The following is a 21,658-nucleotide window of genomic DNA, read 5'->3' as shown; positions in this document are numbered from 1 at the left end:
TGGCTTGTGTGAAGAAGCGAAAGATTGGGAAGTGTCTATAAAATTCTGTGAGATACTGTATGCAATGTTGTTTAGAGACTGTAAAAGGATAGACGAATTAAATACGGACCATATTGGAAGGCTGCAGAGTGTTATATTTAAATAACTTTATTTGGCATTCCGCTTACCTAAAAGTCTCTTTTTTATCTTAGAATATGCCCAAATCTATTGCAAATTACAATCAAGAGTTGAACTTATATTTAAACATAAAAACTTTCTCATTCTTAATACCTAAGGGATATTATCTACCTTCCCTTTTCCGTAGACAAATAACAGTGTAACTCTACCACAGAAAAATATCTTAAACCAAGCAAAGAAATGCATTATTCCAACGCTTTGCATTTTATAGCTAAATCTCGTCTCAGCACTATCGATAATTATCCCATCACTAGTCGATAGCGTCACGTGTTCCGCTGAGTCGAGACTGGCTGAATGCCAAAGATGCAATGCGTGGGAATCGAACCTACATTCGACAAAGTATGATATGATTGTGAGGACGTCAATTTTACGTGAATGAGTTTGATTAGTGGTTTGTTAAAGATGGCTTCGATGCCTGGTTGGGACAATTTAATAAATAAAAATCCGTTTATTGCGTTACTAGCTTTTGCTCGCGTGAAAGAGTTTTCTAGGATATATTTTTTTTCCGACTTATTTGATAGGTATCGTTATATTATGACCAAATTACACAAAATCATTATAAATTGTAGCCTATTTGTTATTCTGATCTATAATCAATATTACTGTAAAGTTACATCCAAATACGTACAGTAGTTTTTTCGTGAAAGAGGAACAAACATACATCCATCCTCACAAACTTTCGCATTTATAATATTAGTAGGATTATCTACTTACCTCTATTATTATTAAGCATAGTAAAATTGTAGAACTATAAAGGAAAAAGGTAGAGACTCAGAGCAGCTGGTTTTCAATCTCTCAACTGTATATAGTAACTCAGGAATAATTAAATGTGACTCTATATGGAACGGTGAAGTCCTTGTATTATAATTATATAATTATGAATTATCCAATGACCAAAATATTTTATTTCATTTTTGTGTTTGTAGCGTTTGAAGTCAACTTATTAGTAATCCATTTACACGCCTAACTATCCTAATATATAAAGCTGAATAGTTTGTTTGGACGCACTAATCTCAGAACAACTAACCCGATTTTGATACAAAATCACTAATTGGAAGCTACTACTAGCTTTACTGGTGGTAGGTCTCTCAGATGTGAGACTCTGCCTTGGTAGGGTACCACTGCAATGTCTATTTCTGTCGCCAAGCAGCAATGTGTAGTCACTGTTGTGTTTCGGTTTGAAGGAAATTGTAGCCAGTGTAACTACTGCACATAAAAAGACTTAACATGTCATGTCTCAGGATGGCGAGCGCAATGGAATACCAAACAATACTTTGTAATTCAAGGTGTTGGTGTTTCTACTGTTTATGGGCGGTTGTATTGCTTACCATCAGGCGAACGGTAAGCTCGTCTCGTCATTAAAAGCAATAAAAAAAGGCTACATAACTTCTGAGTGCTAGGCTACTTTTATCCTGGAGCAACTTATTCACGCGGGCGGAGTCACCGGCAAAAGCTAGAGTAAAATAAAGCTAGGGTTGATTTATTCTTGCAAAAAATACACAAACAAATTCAACACAATACGGAACAAACTCCCTTTTAAATTCAATCGTCCTCGAAGTAAATATTAAATATAATATTTGCGACAATAAACGAAAGTTAGTAACAAGATGGAAGTTAGTGTAACAAGGTTATTTCAGCAGTTACCCGAGTTGTGCAAACGAGACCGGTTGCCTTCAGGTAATTTTACGTGTGGACACACGGACAGGACGACTGGCGAACCTGAGATTGTTTTTTGTTGTTTTTAGAGTATAGTTCGACTGAAATTTTAAGTGACGTAAAAGACATTCCAGAAACCTAAGATTGCTTTTGTAATTTAGACTCTAATTTGAAATTTTCGTCGAACTATACTCTAAGCCTAACTATACTCTAAGATAACAAGTCTGTTTCTCGTTACTGACGGCATGGTAGTCTTCGCAGTGCGTAGATATAGGATATAGATTGGATAATATTATTGTATCTCAATATTAGCCAATCACAGCTTTGCTCCGTCCTTAGATAAAAAAAGGTCTATGAACAGGGGGGTAAGTCTTAGAGTATAATTCGACGAAAATTTAAAATTAGCTAACCTACCAGCCTTTCACTAGCTACCCAAGTGATGACTACCCGAAGAAGAAAGGCAGAAAGAAACTCCGGAAAGAAAAGAAAAAGTTCGCCGTCCTTACCAGCAGTGTGTGTTCCGAAACATCCAGCTATAGCCCCTGTAGATCTAGTCGGGCAGCGTGATGTTTGATGGATGTTTTGGCTACTTAGCTACACTGGATAATCCAGTTACTATCAGCTAATTTGCCGTGACGCGCAGACTCGGGATAATTTAGTTTCTTCATTTATTACGTTATGTTTAGCCTTTAACATTGATAAATATTGGTGTAGGTGGATTTATCAGTGGCATACAACGGGTGGAAAAATATGGTATCAATAAATGGCGAGGAAATTGGTAATTTACTGGTAGTTTTGCATTCAAAACAAAAGTAACTACTGGACATAATAAGACTTAACATCTCATGTCTCAGGATGGAGAGCGCAGAGGAATACCAAACAATACTTGTAATTCAATGTGTTGGATGGTGTTTCTACTGTTTATGGGCGGTCGTATCGCTTACCATCAGGCGAACGGCAAGCTCGTCTCATCATTTAAAGCAATAAAAATAAATGAAATTATAAATGATATCATATTTTTGACACACCCTGTATACAAGACTATCATTACCATACATTGGGCCAGATAAAAAATCCAATTTATTACCAACATAAAAAACCCGGCAATTTCAAAGAAATGTATCGAACGCTAGCTAGTCTTTTCACGATTCTAGGTGACCTATTTCCAACATGGGACAAAAACATATGCTTAGAATAGCTTAGTAGCTAATTGAAATGCCTCGCTCGAATAGATGTCTATATTGCTTTCATTTTAGTAATTTCGAAATGTTTGCCAATTATATGAAGATGTAAATATTTTAATTAAAGTTATAATAATATTATTATGAGCTCTTATGATTTTCATTTAAATTTATATATTTTTCAAATTGCCTCGGTAAAGCTCTTATTATACTTTAGTCAATAATGTGTTTGTGAATTCTTTGATTTAATTTTTATCTTTGTACCAGAACCTATGTTATGTGGTATATACGTTCGTTATAAATGTTCTTCAGTATTATCGAATTTCTCAATAAAATATTAATTAAACTTTTCTTTTAACGTTTAAACATATTTATTCTAAAATAAGACATGAGTATACAATTTGCACATAATATAATGTACTGATGGTAGGTTTCTCGTATGGAAGAGGTCCTCTGAGTTGCAGCGCAATGTCTATTTGTACTGACAACTAGCAATGTGCATGTACTGTTGTGTTTCGATTTGAAGGACATGGCAACTAGCGTAATTACTGGGCATTATGAGACTTAACATTTTGTATGACGAGCGTAGTATCACGCAGTTTGTATTTATTTGTATTTTAAAGTCCTGTTTGGTGTTGCTACTGTTTATGGGCGGTCGTATCGCTTACCAACAGGCGAGCAGGATGCTCGTTTTATTATTCAACTGCAATAAAAAGAAATCATACGTGTAACTGAAGGAAAGGTACAAGTGATTTGACAGTTCACCAATCATCCAACTCTTAATGAAAAACGAGGTTTATATTAAAAACAACAGAATGAAACTTAAAACAGTTTATTTATAACTTATTAATTTTACAGTCTTAATTGAACTTTAAATACTTATTGATTTTGTCTATAAACCTCCCCGAGAGTACGGGTTGGTTTAAATTTAATTTCTTCTTCAAACTTGCGATAGTCGGAGTTCTTGGAGTTGTTGCTGTTATTGGAGATACGGTAGAGTGTAGAATGTTAGTATATAGGTTAGGCTTAGCACCAATCAGTAGACTATCTGTTGTTACTATAGGATAGTTCGTCGTCTCATCAATTTTGTTGTAAAATTTGTTTGGTGTGAATAGGTTCTTAATTTCCTCGTAAGACGGTCTTACTGTTGACACTATGTTATTGTTAACTAAATTCGTGAACTTATTGTTATGTGGTAAATAATTCTCGTTGTATTCTGAGGAATAATCATTGTAATACTCTTTTGAATCGTAATTGTTGTAGTCTTTCTTGTAATCTCTTGGTTGTGCGTCATACGATTGGTAATCATTCTTCTCTGTTACATGATTGTTTATTTTATCGTCAACGGGTGTGTCGTAGACTATGTTGTAAGCGTTTACATCTCCATTACCGGATGTTTCGTCATATCGTACATCCGCTTTGTACCCGTTTTCGTCTGCTGTGTATGACACTATCTGCATCCTTCCGTCTGGGAGTCGAACCCTGTACTCTCCATTCGTGGTTGAACCGCTGCTTTGTTGTGAATGAGAGAAGTCATCGCCAGTATTCTTGTCTTTTACTGTATAGGAGAATGCGTAGTTACCCTGTAAAAGAAATGAGTAGCATAAGTTAATTCTGATTCGTGTGGTGCAGTAGACGAGCGCTCTGTGTCGCGCTGTGTCACTGGCGCGTACAGCCGCGTGCTGTCGCGTGTGATGCAGTAGACGAGCGCTCTGTATCGCGCTGTGTCACCGGCGCGTACAGCCGCGTGCTGTCGCGTGTGGTGCAGTAGACGAGCGCTCTGTGTCGCGCTGTGTCACTGGCGCGTACAGCCGCGTGCTGTCGCGTGTGGTACATTAGACGAGCGCTCTGTGTCGCGCTGTGTCACCGGCGCGTACAGCCGCGTGCTGTCGCGTGTGGTGCAGTAGACGAGCGCTCTGTGTCGCGCTGTGTCACCGGCGCGTACAGCCGCGTGCTGTCGCGTGTGGTGCAGTAGACGAGCGCTCTGTGTCGCGCTGTGTCACCGGCGCGTACAGCCGCGTGCTGTCGCGTGTGATGCATTAGACGAGCGCTCTGTGTCGCGCTGTGTCACCGGCGCGTATAGCCGCGTATAACACTATATATACTCACATAGTCTGCGTTGTTTCCATCGTGTACTTCGTTGCTCTGCTGATGAATGTAGTCTGGTTCTTTAATCTACAAACAGAATTAAACTTTACCGAAGTTACTTGACGTGTTTCGTGTTTCGTGTAGACTGTAAGCCAGCTAAGAATTAATATTAAAGTACTTAATTTGCAAATGTGGAATAATAAGTAGGTATACATCATGTTTTCCCAAAGGCTGTGAGTTTCGTGGAACGTAACATTAAACAATTTAACGTCTGTGTTATCTTAAGGGTCGATAGAGATGTAATTAGCTGTTAATGATTGTCGATCATATATTTTTGTGTTCTTTGTTAAGAGACGAGTTAAACTTAACGCGGATAATATTGTTAGCCAAATATTCACACAAATGGTAATTTTCTGACTTCGTTAAATGATCCAAAACCTCAGCTTACAGCCTAGAGATGGCCATAAACCAACATTAATCTCTGTCCATTTTTTTTTACAATCAATCCAACTATCACAAAAACTTTAATCTCATCGAATTTAAATGTTAGCGAGGTACCTGGTAATAATTTATAACCCTTTGTTCTGGGGTTGCGATAGTTTTTGCGTCTCCTATTGTCTTGTAAAGCGGCGGCAACGAAGTCTGCGTCTGGAAGACAAATCTTATTTAAATGTATTTACGTTAACTCTTTTGTTGGTTTCAGTTCTGGGAGTGGTTGTAGATATATTGACCAAGCTATTTGCAGTGTCTGTTATAATAGGTTTTGTTGTTGCTTTGAATGACGAGATGAGCTTGTCGTTCGCCTGATGGTAAGCTATACGACCGCCTATAAACAGTAGAAACACCATCCATTGAATTACAAAGTATTTTTTGGTATTCCATTGCGCTCGCCATCCTGAGACGTGAGATATTAAGTCCAGTAGTTACACTGGCTACAAGATATAGTGACAGCTTTTTGTTACCGGCTCGACTGGGGTGTTATCAATGTCACACAAGGCCAATGTGATGTAACAGCTTGCTTTGATTTTTAGTATTGTCTTGCATTTATTATTAATTTTATCCCTAATTTAAAATGTACGTAGTTATACAAAGTGAAATAATTATTTAGAAATAATAATTATTCTTATAAATTGTTTTGACGTATCATAAGTACTTCTTTGCCTACATGATAAATAAAGTATTGTATTTAACTTTATCCGTTCGAGAAATCAAACCAGAGACCAGTAGTCGAGGTTCTTGGATCCAAGTTTAGTATAAATCCATGTATCACGTACAGTTAATTAATGAAGGGCCCGAGGTCAGGGAGCACCTGGTGTTTACCACGCACCACAATGGAATTAATCAATCATCGTTCTCAAGGAATTGAATGGATGGAAAAAAAGAATATCACGGAATCCGTGGCGGCGGAGTGCGGCCATTGAAGCGGCGGGATCAGAAAAACATATGTTTTTATAATTGCATGGCGAGATGCCTATACCTATAGCCACTTTATGGTTAGCGTCCATAAATAATTGCAATACCATATAAAATTTTACAATCCACTGCGCGCCGATACTGCGCTCGTCACCCAACAAACTACTGCATACAAGAGACCTAAATAATATATTTTTATGGATAATGGGGACAATCTTCATTTTGATAATGATGAGCGTTAAGCACATTTTCATAGTGGCTATGGTAAAGCTATTGCTGGTGGTAGGATATATTTTATATCCGCCCGCATAGCGACCAACGTAGTCAAGGTATTGAAACCCGCCGTAGTGGTTCTCATAAGTGTGTCGCGATCTGGGATCAGCCTGTGTATATCTAGTTCCGACAGGCCGACTTTATTGTATTGACTGGGGGTAATCATCTCTCGTTAGTCAACATTATATTGGCCCACAAATCCACTACCATCAGATGCAGTGGAGTCACTTTGTCGTGTACCTATACAAAAATGTATATTATTTTGGCATTTCCACTAATATATAGTTACTAGATAGGTACCACCGCAATGCCTGTTTATGTCGTCAAGCAGCAGCAAGAATTCTGTGCCAGTTACAAACATGTAGCCAATAGATGGGCGTCATGACATTTAAAATCTCATGTCTAAAGCTGGCAATTACCGTATTGCGAGAAGAATTGAGAGAAAGCAGAAGTATACCTCCTTTTTCAATTAAAACCTAGAGTAAACATATTCTCTGCACAACCCGAGCTTGACTGATAAAGACTGCCTTTGGTCGCAGTTAAATGACTCATATGAAGTGTAAATATAAATAAATAAATAGAAACGTTTGTCCAATGGCCACAGCTAGTGGCTTCATGCACAAAAGATGGCAAGTCACAACACAAAAGGAGAGGCCACACCGACCCAAATACGAGCATCTCCATTGTCACTGTTATTCTAAAAACTAGCCTTTTATTCCCGCTCCTATACGGCTATAAAGGTTAAAGGCGAAACTAGATGGCGATATTTTGGAAAATTAACGGTTAATGCATAAAAAATATTTTAAGAGCTGATAGAAACTGACTTAGTCCACGGTTGTTAGGGATTTGTTTTTCTTATTATACTTGCACTGCAAATTGGCCCCACTGCACCTGATGGTAAGTGGAGTGGTCCAATAGAATGTCGACTGACGAGAGAGAATTGCCCTTGGACAGTCGACACAATTATGCCGGCCTGTTGGAACCGGATATACACAGGCTGATCTCGGAACGCGACACACTTACGTGGGCCACTATGACGGGTTTTAACACCTTGTGTACGGTGGTCGCTATCCAGGCGGATATAAAATATATTCTACCACCAGAAAACCTCAATAGGAACCTTTATTGGATCACTTTTGCCTGACCGTCAAGACGTTTTCATTCAGACACGCGTTTAGCTATCAAGTTGAAATTTGTATCAAATTTAGACCTATGGTCTCTTTCAACTGTGAAAACATCAAATTTAACTAAATTACTATTAAGAGATATGATCATTTATATCGCATATTTTCGTATAACAATTCCACTAATTTCTTAAAGTTCACGTAGTTTTTATATGATTACAGTAAAGTGCTCCGCACCTAATGGACAGTAGAGTGAGATCCAAGCAGAGTCAACTGATGAGAAATATTATCGCCAGTGGACAAAATACCGGCCTGTTTGAAGTCGCCGGAGATATATTATTTATAGGCAATCGCTCACTAGGGCAGCTACTAGCTCGATTCATAATTCACTTCAAAGTCTTACCTGATAATATCTCTCAGTAACCGGCCCCGTTCCAACATTAAAATACGGCTTATAATCTTTAACTCTTCCTAAATATGGTGCAAATGATACGCCGTTGTTCGATGACTCTGCTATGGAGTTGTTCAAAGGGTTCAGGTTGCTTCGTGCTATGGATTCGATGAGAGGTCTTGAGGTGACTACGAGAGGTGGTCTCGGAGGCGGCGGAGCGTCGTTTGGGAAGAGGACTGGGCCTTTCCTGGAAACATAGTCATAAAAAAAATATCAGCCCTGTGTTCATTGACGTATATTCTATAGACACGAACGTCCATATAAACTATTTGTTCAAAATCTGAACTAAAATGGCAACCAAAACGTCACTGTTATAACCTATTTATTCACTTGAACAACAAATGATTTTACTAATTTGACTAATATTTTTTATTCAAATCCAGGTTTACACTTAGACTCGAGTTATTATATTATGGGCGCCCACTCCGTACACAAACACAAGCTGTCAATATCGAACACACTAAAGTCAGTTTGAATGGATTGCAGTTCAATTCAGTTGAACACAGTGAATGTTTGGAACGCTAAGTCTAGTACGTAGTACTTATATATCGATGCCTGTATTATATACCATTCCACTGCTGGACACGGGCCTCCTCTACTACTGAGAGGAATTAGACCATAGTCCACCACGCTAGCCTAGGGCGGAAGTCCTACTTTCTTTTTGAAGTCGTTAAACATTTTGGCACATAATTATAGCTATATTCTTTAATTTTACAATGTTACACAAGCAGAGTCACATATAAAACCTAGTCTCACATATATAATTAAGCGGCTTGAAAGGGTAAGAAACCAAACATGCCTAATCTTTAACTATCTAAATCAAAGAAGCAAAGTTAAACTGAATTTTCAAGTTTGCACTCCAGTTAATTGATTTAGTTGTTAATTTGTGAATCGCAACACATTAACTAAGTTTACGTTTGAATTATATATAAATGTTAATGAATGATGTCCCAATTCGAGTAGATAGGCCTTTGAGATAGTGTTGCTTTGTCTATTTCATGACTAGGTCTCGGATCTTTGTGTACCTACACCTTTATTTTTGAGTTTTGTCGTATTTTGTTCAGTTTAAAAGATTGTATATTATAGTTACTATAAAAAAATCCGGGATAAATATTTTCCTGGAATAAAAAGTAGCTTAGCACTTAGGAGTAAGCTTCCTATTGGTGAAAAAAAAAACAAAATCGGTTTAGATCCCGAGATTAGCGCAAAACAAACTCTTCAGCTTTAATACTAGTATAGATATTTATTTATTTTGGGGAAAACAGTGCTAATTGCATTAAATCAATTAAACCTTACAAATTTCTAACAATATTTTTTAATGCATTATGTTTACTTGCCACGGCATGCATTGTTATATTGAAAAAAACAATTATAAACTCTAAAATAACGTTAACAATCTTAAAGCGATAATATAAAAATAATGAAATATGATTAAGGAACAAATATCTATATACATAAAAATGAATCCCTATTTCCCTTGGTCACGCCATCACGCGTGAACGGCTGGACCTATTTCACTTTTTTTTTGTTGTGTTTTTTATTGTCAGGAGAAGGTTCTTATGGAATAAAAAATACAAAAAATTGCGCGGATAATTAGAAAATTTAAGAAAACTTAACGACAATACTAATTTTACATACTTAACTGTCAGTGGTTTGAAATAACTGTCAGCGATCGACAGAATGCGCGCGTGCATACATAGTTAAGACAGGACAACGTCTGTCGGGTCAGCTAGTATTATAATAAAAGACGATATTATACATACGGTGTAGGCACAGGAAGGTTCAAACTCTTAAGATACTGCTCAGCATCGAACGCGTGGTGGTTGAAGTGTTTGGGCCCGAGGAGACTCGCCCGCGTCGTCACCTCTTGGGACATGGTTGACGTCACCAACAAGATGTAGAGAAGACGCTTCATTCTTCTTCTGTTCTGGAAATAGAAGAAAAAAATATATTGCAATATTATTAAGACGTGACGTGACGTAACTGTATCCCGCTTTCGAATCCCAGGTCGGGGAGTGATATTGCGTTTTTTTGCTCTATATTACTCCGAAGTTAGAAATTTGTGTCCAATTTGTTGATAGGATGGCCCCCTATCATACCATGGGACTGAACACAGGCGAAATAATCCTCTTCGAAATGAAATGAAATGATTTATTTGAATCTGTAAAATGGTATACATCATTTAGATTCCGTCAATATTAACTCTACCACCAGTTCGGAAAGCAGTTCTCACCAGAGAAGAACGGGCAAGAAACTCTGGTGTTGCTCTTATCAATCAGTTTAGGGTAAAGACTACAGTACATGATAAAGTGAGAAGAGAAAAAAAATACAATTGATTTTTTATTGTTGTTTAAAGCAGTTCATTTATAGGCTCGTGAATTATGAATTATTAAAGGTTATGTAATTCCATAATCCCAAAATATTATACAATATTTAAAAGTCCTTTATATGAATTCCGATATGAATTAAGTTAAAAGCGGCGATAGTCTAGTTGGGAACGGAACGGACTGTTACGGCGAATGTCCATAGGTTCAAAACTCAAGAGCTCGCTTATGTGACTTTACTTAAATTATGTGTGTATTCTTTGTAAATTATCGCTTCTTTTAACGGTGAAGGAAAACATTGCGCATACCGAAGAAGTTTTCTAGAAGAATTTTGAGGGTATGTAAAGCCTGCTAACCCACACTAAGCCAGAGTGGTAGACTAAGATCTATCCCTTTTAATATTAGAGGAGGCCCGAGCCCAGCGGTGGCACATTATACAATACAGGGCTGATATTATATGACTTTCGACTATAAAGTTTAGCAACTTCCAGCATTAAACGATCATAGGCAAATCGGCATTAGTAGAGGCTCATACTTTACGCAGCATACTAGTAGCAAAAGGTGAAGTTTTCCGAAAGGTAACCCGACAGATGTAGGTACTAAAAATGGTCTGTAAATCGTTCTAATATTTAAACTTTACATAAATTACGTGTAGGAAGCCGGCAGTATTCGAGTTATATGTATGTACCTTTTGCCACTGCAGAATATCACACAGGGATGATTAAACAATGTTTTGAGCAATGCCACTGATGCAGAACTGATTGTATCAAAGTTTTATCAAATTTCCAAAGGTCAACGACACCTATAGTTTTCCATTGAGTCAAAACAATAAGTTTCATAAGTTGCTGTGGGAACGTCGTGTCACACTTACCAGATTGTTATCGTGGGAAACACCATGGACGTGTGAACCGACCTTATTTTATATCATTAGCACCTTATTTGGAGTATGGTATTATATAAAATTTGTCACTATTGTTTGATATGGTTGCGCCTAAAGTCCACTCAAAAGTTCGGTGTTTTTATATAAGCCGACCCTTGGCAGGCTCACAAACGTATGGTCAAGTTATAATATAATATCAGCCCTGTATTATAAACTGTCCCACTGCTGGGCACGGGCCTCCTCTACTACTGAGAGGGATCAGGCCTTAGTCCACCACACTGGCCTAGTGCGGATTGGTAGACTTCACACACCTTCGAAATTCCTATAGAGAACTTGTGCAGGTTTCCTCACGATGTTTTCCTTCACCGTTAAAGCAAGCGATAATTCACAAAGAATACACACATAACTTTTTTGGAAAAGTTAGAGGTGTGTGCCCTTGGGATTTGAACCTGCGGACATTCGTCTCAGCTCTCTCATATGTGAGAGTCCATTTGGGTAGGTATCACCGCAATGTCTATTTCTGCTGCCAAGCAGTAGTATAGTCGCTGTTGTGTTCTGGCTTGAAGGTCATTGAGCCAGTGTAACTACTGGATATAATACGACTTAACATCTCATGTGATGGCGAGCGCAGTGGAATACCAAACAATATGGAATTCAAGGTGTTGGATGGTGTCTCCACTGTTCATGGGCGGTCCTATAGCTTACCATCAGACGAACGGAAAGCTCGTCTAGTCATTCAAAGCAATAAAAAAAAACTCAAAATAACTCTGATTACAAATTAAATTACAATTAAACGCTGGAATAAATAATAATTAATTTAACCTCCCTATTAATCAACCGAGCGCAAATCAAACACTGACACGAATTATAAACTATGCCACAGTAGAAGGCTTAATTATAAAATGAGCATCCCTTTTGTGATGCACTTGTTTATATTTTGAGAGAGCGCACTCGAGAGGGCACGATATACTTTTAAAAGTAACAATAATATTAAATGCATAGAAAAATAAATAGGTATCTTTAAACCTATAGTTTTTTATTACTAAGCTAAATAAAAAGAAATGGTGTTATGTAGGAAGGGTAAGACAGGCATGGCAAAGTGATCCCATTGCACCTGATGGAATGTGGAGTGGGGTCCAATAGAATTACGACTAACGAGAGATGATTACCCCTCAGCAGTCGGCACTATTATGCCGGACTGTTGGAACTGGATATACACAGGCTGACCCCGGAACGCGACACATACGTAGGCCTCTATGGCGGGTTTTAACACCTTGTGTACGGTGGTCGCTATCCGGGATATAAAATATATCCTACCACTAAATATAACTAGCGGTGTATATTATTACGTGAAGAGATTTTTTTTCGTCCCTGTAAACACATTGCGCGCACACAGGAGTGTAAAGTTTGAAATTATTAAAGTTCGTACAAAAGTTTGCAGAAAATCAAAATTTATACATAACATATGTGTATATTAAATTCGACGGTCGAATTACAATCACTGGATTTATTAATTGTATCTGATATAAGTATAAAAATCATATTAAATAATCCAAGATTTTAAACAGGTAAAGAAAGAAAGTAAAGAATTTCGGTATTTAGGTGTAATTATCTTACTATTTTAAATGCGAAAAATTGTGAAATGTGGATGTTCGTTAGAAGTAAACTCAGAAAAAGCTAAACAGATTTGGGTAAAATTTTGCAGATGGATATGTCGCGGATTAACAATTATCAAAAGTTATTTATAGTATTTTGTTTTGATTTTATTAAATATTCTAAGCTTGGTAGCATCTTCATTACAAGTAGGTGTTGCACACAACTTCAACTGCGTAAAAAGCCATTCCCGCTACGACAGACCTTATTTTTCTCAGAAGCTAATTACCAGGACAAAATGTACGTTATAATTTCTATGTTAATCCAGGCCGTGATCTATCCGTATAGCAGATTCCATCCACATCTGTTGAGCGGTTACTGTGTTTATTTTTAACAAACATCCAAAAATTTTCTGGAACGTGCGCATTTTTAATACTAGGAAAGTAAAGTTGGAATTCAAGCACTAACACAAATTTAAATATGAATCTGGGACTGGTAAATGTTTAATATTATAACAGGCCGATATTTGTACATTGTAAATATTGCAGAAAAGTTAATATAGCCGGTCTTTCCAGCAGCAAAAGCCAAAACAACATTTACAAATTGCTTGTCTATATGTTTGTACCCGCATCAAGCGAAAACTACTGCACGGAATTTAATGCAATTTTCACTTATGTAATACTGTACGTCTAATTTTATACATAGTATCACTCCTCTATCCCATAGGGGTAGGCAGAGACTATGAATTGCCACTTTGCACGATTCTGGCATACTACCTCGCTTCCTCCACCTTCATCAATCTTTTCATGCATTCCCACCAGTTCAGGGTACTTTTGACCTGACCTTTACTAAGAATGTCATATCTGACTTTCGAAGGTTCGATGCGGTTGATCCCTACTGGATCTTCCATCCACATTCTTAAAATATTACCACTTGAAATATAGATTCCATTTTATCCTGGGAAAATATATAGCTGGACACTTATCCCGGAAAAATTTAAGCACAAATTAGTTTAATATAATTTAACTTGTATTAAAAAATGAAAATTCCTACCTTAAATAAATATCTATCACAAATACTGGCACAGATCAAAACGTTGTCGCAGAAGGTTTACTTATGAAATGACAGCGTACCCTCCGTGTCGAACAGTTTTATATCTTAGGAGAAAGGAGTTGAAATTCTGATAAACACGCACCGAGTGACGCGTATTCAAAACTAGCATATGAAAGTATCAAAATTTGGCTTGTGACGTCAAAAATATTACGCGCGCAGTTTAGTACCCGGAGTAGTAGTAGTAAGACCGGATATGGCTGCGATATGGCGATAGCCTCGCTCTCTATCAGATCATAGGACGAAGTACACATGGCGGAAAAGTGGGTGCAGCAGTTGCACCTCTACCGACGCCTTCGGAATAAAAGGCATGTGTGTTATCCCCTAATTTTACTCATAAGAAATGTTTGAACATTATTTTTTCTCTTTATTTGTTTAAAGGCTTTGAGTCTCTTAGGAGACTATGTCAGCCCCATAGTAAAAGAAACAATAGTACAAATCATTTTAAATGAATTACAACTTAGTATATAAAAGGACGGCTGCGTCAGATTGAGGGTCTGGGAGAATACCCTGGAAGATGCCAATGTCCTTAAAGTTTATGTTATGAGTTCTTCTCAGATCTTTAGATTTGTTGAATATTTTAAAATAGCTGGCGCTGACGCTGTACCAAAAGCGCTGTAGATAGATATAGTAATTTATTATCTATTGTAACGGGAAAAGATTTACATACAAAGAAAGCCGTGAGCAACACAATTATTAATTCTCTCTTAGGGCTCACTTACATTTTGAAGAGAACACGTATGCAAAATTTAATATTTTAAAGTCACGTATTTGAGTCATGCTTCGTTTATGAGTTGATTGGAAAAATCATCCCGAAAAAATAATAATAATAAGCAGACAGATGGTTTTAACTACTACTTTTCTATACGGACATAGCATAGTGAACTCACTGCACCTGATAGTAAGCGGAGAGGAGACAAATAGAATGTCGACGGACGAGAGATGATTCTCCACAACAGTCGACACAATAGGGGACCGGCCTATGCTTGATTTTGTACATTATTCTATATTTAATGGTTAATAATACGAAAAAGAAGCACTCCTGCGACAACTGCATAACAATTGGTTAAAAAATGAGCGAGTAATTCATATTTAAAATATTGTAACGTGTCGAAGTGGGAGCGATGTGGGGATATCGCTTCATCTCTTTCTTTCGCACGCGTCGTAATTCCCGATGACGTCACATGTGGGTATTTCGTCTCTTTTCTGTTTCTCGTTAATTACCCCTTCTATCGAAATTCAAAGACTTATAACTTGTTGATTTTTTACCGGATTTTAATAATTCCTTCTGTGTTATAATTTATATTATGTAAATATTTGATAATAGTAAAGAACAAAAATGAGTCCGGTACCCTATTATGCCGGCCTGTTGGAACTGGATATACATAAACTGATTCTAACGACACACCCACATGAGCCACTATAGCGGGCTTTAACACATTGTGTACGGTGGTCGCTATCGGGGCGGATATAAAATATATCCTACCACCAGTAAGTCAAATCTTTCCATCAACATGTTTCTGGATGGTTTAAATTGCGTTGACCCCATATTGAAGATACATAATAAAATAAACTTAGCAAATATTTAAAATAAACTAAATGAAAGTCTTAGAACAGCCAATAATCCTCAGTCTAACAATCAAAAGTTAGGCATGACTTGGACGGTAGTTTCCATTGTGGATATGCGCCGTGGTCACAACTTAGGATTTAGTTTAACCGTCTTGTTCTAGCTGTTAGGTTATAGAGATATCTGGGTATTTATTAATTTTACTGAGAGTAATGAATAATATTTGATTAGCTATCTGTCCGTACCTATGGACGCGTAGAAGAATTTAAACAAAGTTTTTAAGTAAATTACAAATATCTTATAAGACAATAACTTTCTCCGATATTAATGAAACAAATCACTATGTTCTGCTTCCAAATATACTCTATCGCTATCGATGTACTCTAACAAACACCCAGAAAAAATAAAGAAATTCTAAATAACGCTGATTTTTAATCTATTATGTTTTTAATCACTCATTTTCTTTTTATTACTTTCTTTAATTGTACAAACACACCGGCTTCTGCTGTTTTAAAACTCAGTAATAAAGTTATTTTTATTTAAGTCTAGCGGCCCTGACAGACGTTGTCATGTCCTAAAAAGGAGTTTAAACCTAGCACTTAAGTACAGCGCCACCTATCAGAGTCAATTGTAAATCTAAACCATCCATACTCGAAAACGTATGAAAATTTCATCAAAATCGGTCCAACCGTTTACGAAGAGTGCAGTGACATATACACACTACAAAAGTTATATTGAAAAAATTATATTGACGGGTGAAAGGCCAATTCACTTAAGCAACATTTTTTTGCGACACTCCATTTCATACATATTTAAATGCACTTTTTTCTATGATTTTAAACTAGTAAAAATTTTCGAAAAAAAATTTGATAAATCAATTAGCCTATCAACCGTCGATATATATTTTTTTATATTTATCCGAAAATAAAACAGCGTCAGGAACATTCACATTCATCAAAGAAGTTAAAATAGGTGTAAAGTTTTTTTTTTTCATCATTTTTAACCGACATCAAAAAAAAGGAGTTTATCAATTGGACGTGATTTTTTTTCGGTAAGAACCTTCTACAACGTATGAAATATTTATTTATTTATTTATATTTTGTACGGTGGTATACAGGCGGACTTAATGCCATTGGCATTCTCTCCCAGTAAACCTTAGCCTGTAGAGAGGACGAAGGCATGTGCATAATAAAATTAAAAGAAAAAAAAAATGTGAAATTAAAAACGATGTCTGCAATACAGGCACAGCTTTTATTTACATAGCTCTGTGTGGGCACCTTTAAAGACAATTATGTACTTAGCAATAACTTGGATAAACAATTGACCCAAACTCCTCATAATCTTCCTCCTGACATCCGAGATCATTCACCTTTGCCAACAGAAAAATATAATACAGCTATCGACCTCTTATACCACAAACCGTGATTTTAAATTCGTGATCTGTTTTTACTCTTCTCTGACATAACCAAGAGCGAATGACCTAGATTTCTGTAAAAAATACTAGTTGAGCGTGGGTTTATGGGTTTGAGTCTTAGATAAGGTATTTTGTATTCGGTAAGTGTTTTTGCAATATGAAAAATATAATGATTTATGTTAACGCGAATGTTAGATATTAAAATAAAACTATTTTACGGATTTTTATATGTAAATTTTCTTCCGACGTTTCAAAGATTTGCAGCCTTCGTATACGGGGCGGACTGATGTGTTGGACATCCGAAAAGTCAAAGTTACAATATCTACCTACATTTTACAATTATAAGTTTTTTTTAAGTTTTAGTGTTGGTTGTTCGATCTACGCAGAAGTCTTCGAAACGTCGGGAGAAATTTGGAATATAAAAATCGTAAAATAGTTTTATTTTAATTTATAAAAAGTAGTATTGATTTTTTAGCAATTTCTACTTCAGATTTTTCTAAGATAAAACACTCTGGTAGTTCAAAACAAAATAACTCATTGTACTCTAGAATCAATATTAAAGAGGTTTTCTAATATAGTTTCTGTTTCGCCGACTTTGTATTATTTATTTTAAAATTTAATGTTACGTCTTACGTATATTTAGGTATGACTTCTTTTGCTTTCCTTATTACACTCCCAAAAGTTATTAAAATATCAGGAAACTAAATTTGAGTTCATTACAATGTTTCATATCGCAATATCCGCCAAGAGTCGTGCCGGCAAATAAAAGCAACGAACAACAAAAGATTGTATAACCGTTTTGCACGGTTCATTTTAATTGTAATTTGAAAATATTCATGTTATATTTCGATTGCAATGTGGATTTCTTTTTTACAATAATGTCATCGTGCGAATTTACTGTTTTTATTCGCCCCCGCTATTTTAATTTGATAATATTTAACCGATTGCCAATAAGAATTTCGCAATTCGTGAGATCTTATTTTTTGTGTATTTACAACAAATACTATCGGATTTATTTTCTGATTTCAGTGATACATTTTTTATTTATTAAAGTAAGTTTTTTTTTTATTTTATAAACGGTGCCATTGCAATATTTCTTTATTATGTGTTCATAATTTATATTTCGTAAATGTTTACCTAAATCTTTCGACTAGAGAGTTTTGCGAAGGGCCAATTTAACCTCATTTATACATTAAAGCCCTCCATTTTGATATTCCTGGAATATGGTTATCTTTATATCTTTTGCGTGTTTAAAAGTAATCATCAGTAAATTAGCACAGTCAAAATCTTATTTACAAAATATTAAAACACATGCAAAAACTTAAAAAAAGAATATAAAAACATCTTTATGGAAAATATAATGCATTTATTTTTTTATTAAAATAATTATTTTTTAATTCGCTAGATACGGTTCTATTATTACGTATATCTTTTATAAGACGTGTGAATAGATTTGAAAATATAATATAAAAAATCTGCCTGAAAAGCTTTTCGCGCCACAAAATCCTCTTAATCACTGCCTCGATCTATACCGCTATATGTACGACACACACACACACACACACACACACACACACACACACACACACACACACACACACGCAGCACGCACATATACACTGCTCTAAAAATACTATCTTATTTTTGCCTGTTATTTAATTGTGAACATAAAATGTAAATCCGTATCAGTCTTAGGGTATGTCTATCACATTGTATTACTACAATTAAATAAATAGATATAGAGGTCTATAGCTAGAGTTCGTTGACATCTCCGTACCCATTTGTTACAACTAAGGAAGTTTATTCAAGTCCAAAACTGAAGCCCTTACAATGTTTTAAACTACGGCCGGAGTCGATGTATCCGGGTTCCATTGTTTGAGTTTTGGCAGGTTTCCATCAAGAATATCTTCTGTTGCAAGCTATATTTATTACTAGAAACTGTTATTTAATACACGTTTTATATAACTAGGTTTTGCTTGTGGCTGTGTGGTAGTCCTAGGTAAAAAAAACAGTCTGTTTTCCGGATAAAATGAAGGTTTAATTAATGCAAACCTTGATTTATTTGTGTATTAAATGTTATCCAAATCTAATTTTAACAAACTTCTTCACGAGCTTTTACATTCATGACGGTACTGAAAAGCCGAATGAAGGAATATTATTATTTATTTATTTAATCGTGCAACTACCATATTTTGAAGGTACCCATGTAAATTCGCATTAGGTTGGCGTGGTAAAAACAAGAACGAAAGTAAGAATAAGAACCAGCAAAGAGGTAGGTCCAGGTGGTATTATTAATTATTTTATACTAGCTTTTGCTCGCGGCTTCGCCCGCGTGAAGGTGTTTTCCAGGATAAAATTCCACTGTTTGATAAAAGTCTTGCTACATATTTTCCCGGTACTTATAGGTTCAAACTAATTTTATCCCCAATCTATAATTTCAGTTCAATCAGTCGAAAATCTAAGAACATTTATACAAACTTTAATCCCCTATTTTATCCCCTTAAGGGTAGAATTTATCAAAATCCTTTCTTAGGGGATGCCTACGTCATAGTAGCTTTATGCATGTAAAGTCTTAGCCCGATCCGTCCAATGGTTTGGGCTGTTCCTTGATATATCACTGTCAGTCACCTTTGAGTTATATATTATATTAACAACTGAAGTTAGCTAAAATTGAGTTTCTCGAAGCCGACCACTATTTATGTACTATGTATTTTGAGACTATGCAATTTTGTCGCGTTCGCGATTCACTTTCACTTTTGTTGAGTTTCAGAACGCGATATTAGATCCTCCAACGCGCACGCGAATTTGAACTTTATGCAGCGGTAATAAATTACAAATTGACTCTCCATTTTATTTAGAAAACGTTTGTATGGGAAATAGAAAAATGCTGTTTTGAGGATTTTCCCGGCAATTATTCGAATTTTTCTCACCTTTTAAACCTTCCCTAGACCTCCACGAATAATTCAAGACCAAGATAAGATAAATCCGTTCAGCCGTTCTCGAGTTTTAGCGAGACTAACGAACAGCAATTCATTTTTATATATATAGATGTATGCACATAAATTAATTACCATAGAGCGTAAGCATGATTGACGCCTGACGGAATGTAATAGCAATATTGCGTGAATACATAATATCTTTGACTGTAACTGTGCTGAAGGTGCATTTTGAAGGTGAGACCAAAGAGTTTAGACAAAGGGAATGACTGTGTGAAGTTTTAGGGCGGACAAGTATATTCTGCACGGTGGAACTTTGTGCCAAGAACTACAATTACTCTATCTAATCTAAACTTCAAAGACGCGAGCAACGCTTCGTGCGCAAACTAGTAATATTTAGCAACCCATTTGGTTACAAGGCGTAAGTCATTGATCACCATTACAAGGCTGGCGTGCGCCCAAACATACGACAGATCTACCGCTTCGTAATATACTGTACATTAAACACCCACTGTTTATCACTTGAAACTGGAATGCCATCCCAGCCAACTGCTCGGAGTAGACGGCAAGACGCTTGCAAGAAGGGTTAGATATTCAGTGTTAGGAGCTTGGAGTTATTGAAGGGAAGATTCCGATAAGGTTAGAAGGCCCTATTCTTCTACATACGGAGCATACCCGTTCTTTCGTAATAACTTGCTTTCTAATCGAAAGACAGCTTTGATAGCCATATAGCTGAGGACTATAAGACTTTCCAGCTGTTCTTGTAGGCGGAATAGGACCCTCTGACAGGGTTGACTGGTCCATATAACCCGATTCCTGCCTTTGCTTTATGTAGTATGTATGTAGATTCTAAGTATCATTAGATCGATTTGCAGACCGCATTAATGTATATTAGTAGATACCTATACGTTGCCAGGTACCTTTCACAAAATTTCAACTTTCGCCAATGTCCCCTGACCCTACTATGTTTGGATATGAGGTATTTAGCTTATTCTACCACGGAGTAGCTACGCCGGTGCTCACGAAGCCTAGGCAAAGCATGCAGATCCTGGAACAACCCAGAAACGGTTTTAAGAATGACACAAAACTCATGCCTCATGGTTTACTCATAGAATATTATGTATTGTTTTTACACTTCCGTCTTCAGGCTGATTAAATAATCCAGTTATTGAACTCTAGACTGCACGAAAATCATACCAACCACGTTTAACTTCGCCTTTCAGAGCCCCGAGAAATTCTTTTTAATCGAACTCCGTTAACCACATCTTTGAACCACATGTTTTGTACATAAAACGACGTAAAAATACGCGCGCAAACGCTCTCCCAGATACTAACCAGTTTAGAGGTTAAACGTGCCGCGGCATAACAGAATGGCTGTTTGACGACGACAGAGGGACGCTAGATGTGGTATAAATAAACATAAATTATGTGAATTAAATACAAAATATTGTGTCCGCTTACGACATTTCGC

General features: G+C 36.4%; 1 protein-coding gene across 1 annotated transcript in view; it reads right to left on the bottom strand.

Annotated features, from left to right (window-relative positions):
• Window positions 1-3,874: 3,874 nt before the first annotated feature.
• LOC115453087 overlaps window positions 3,875-21,658 on the bottom strand; it is a 148,592-nt gene continuing 130,808 nt past the window's right edge. Inside the window, exons 3-7 of the mRNA XM_037436634.1 lie at window positions 10,127-10,290; window positions 8,316-8,550; window positions 5,661-5,750; window positions 5,124-5,189; window positions 3,875-4,597 (exon numbers count right to left, since the gene is read on the bottom strand). Of these exons, the coding sequence (XP_037292531.1) occupies window positions 3,875-4,597; window positions 5,124-5,189; window positions 5,661-5,750; window positions 8,316-8,550; window positions 10,127-10,278 (1,266 nt within the window). The 5' untranslated portion in view covers window positions 10,279-10,290. The remainder of the gene's footprint in view (window positions 4,598-5,123; window positions 5,190-5,660; window positions 5,751-8,315; window positions 8,551-10,126; window positions 10,291-21,658) is intronic.

This window comes from Manduca sexta, chromosome 2, assembly GCF_014839805.1.
Source record: "Manduca sexta isolate Smith_Timp_Sample1 chromosome 2, JHU_Msex_v1.0, whole genome shotgun sequence".
Taxonomy (NCBI): Eukaryota; Metazoa; Arthropoda; class Insecta; order Lepidoptera; family Sphingidae; genus Manduca; species Manduca sexta.
This window is presented reverse-complemented; position numbering and strand designations above follow the sequence as displayed.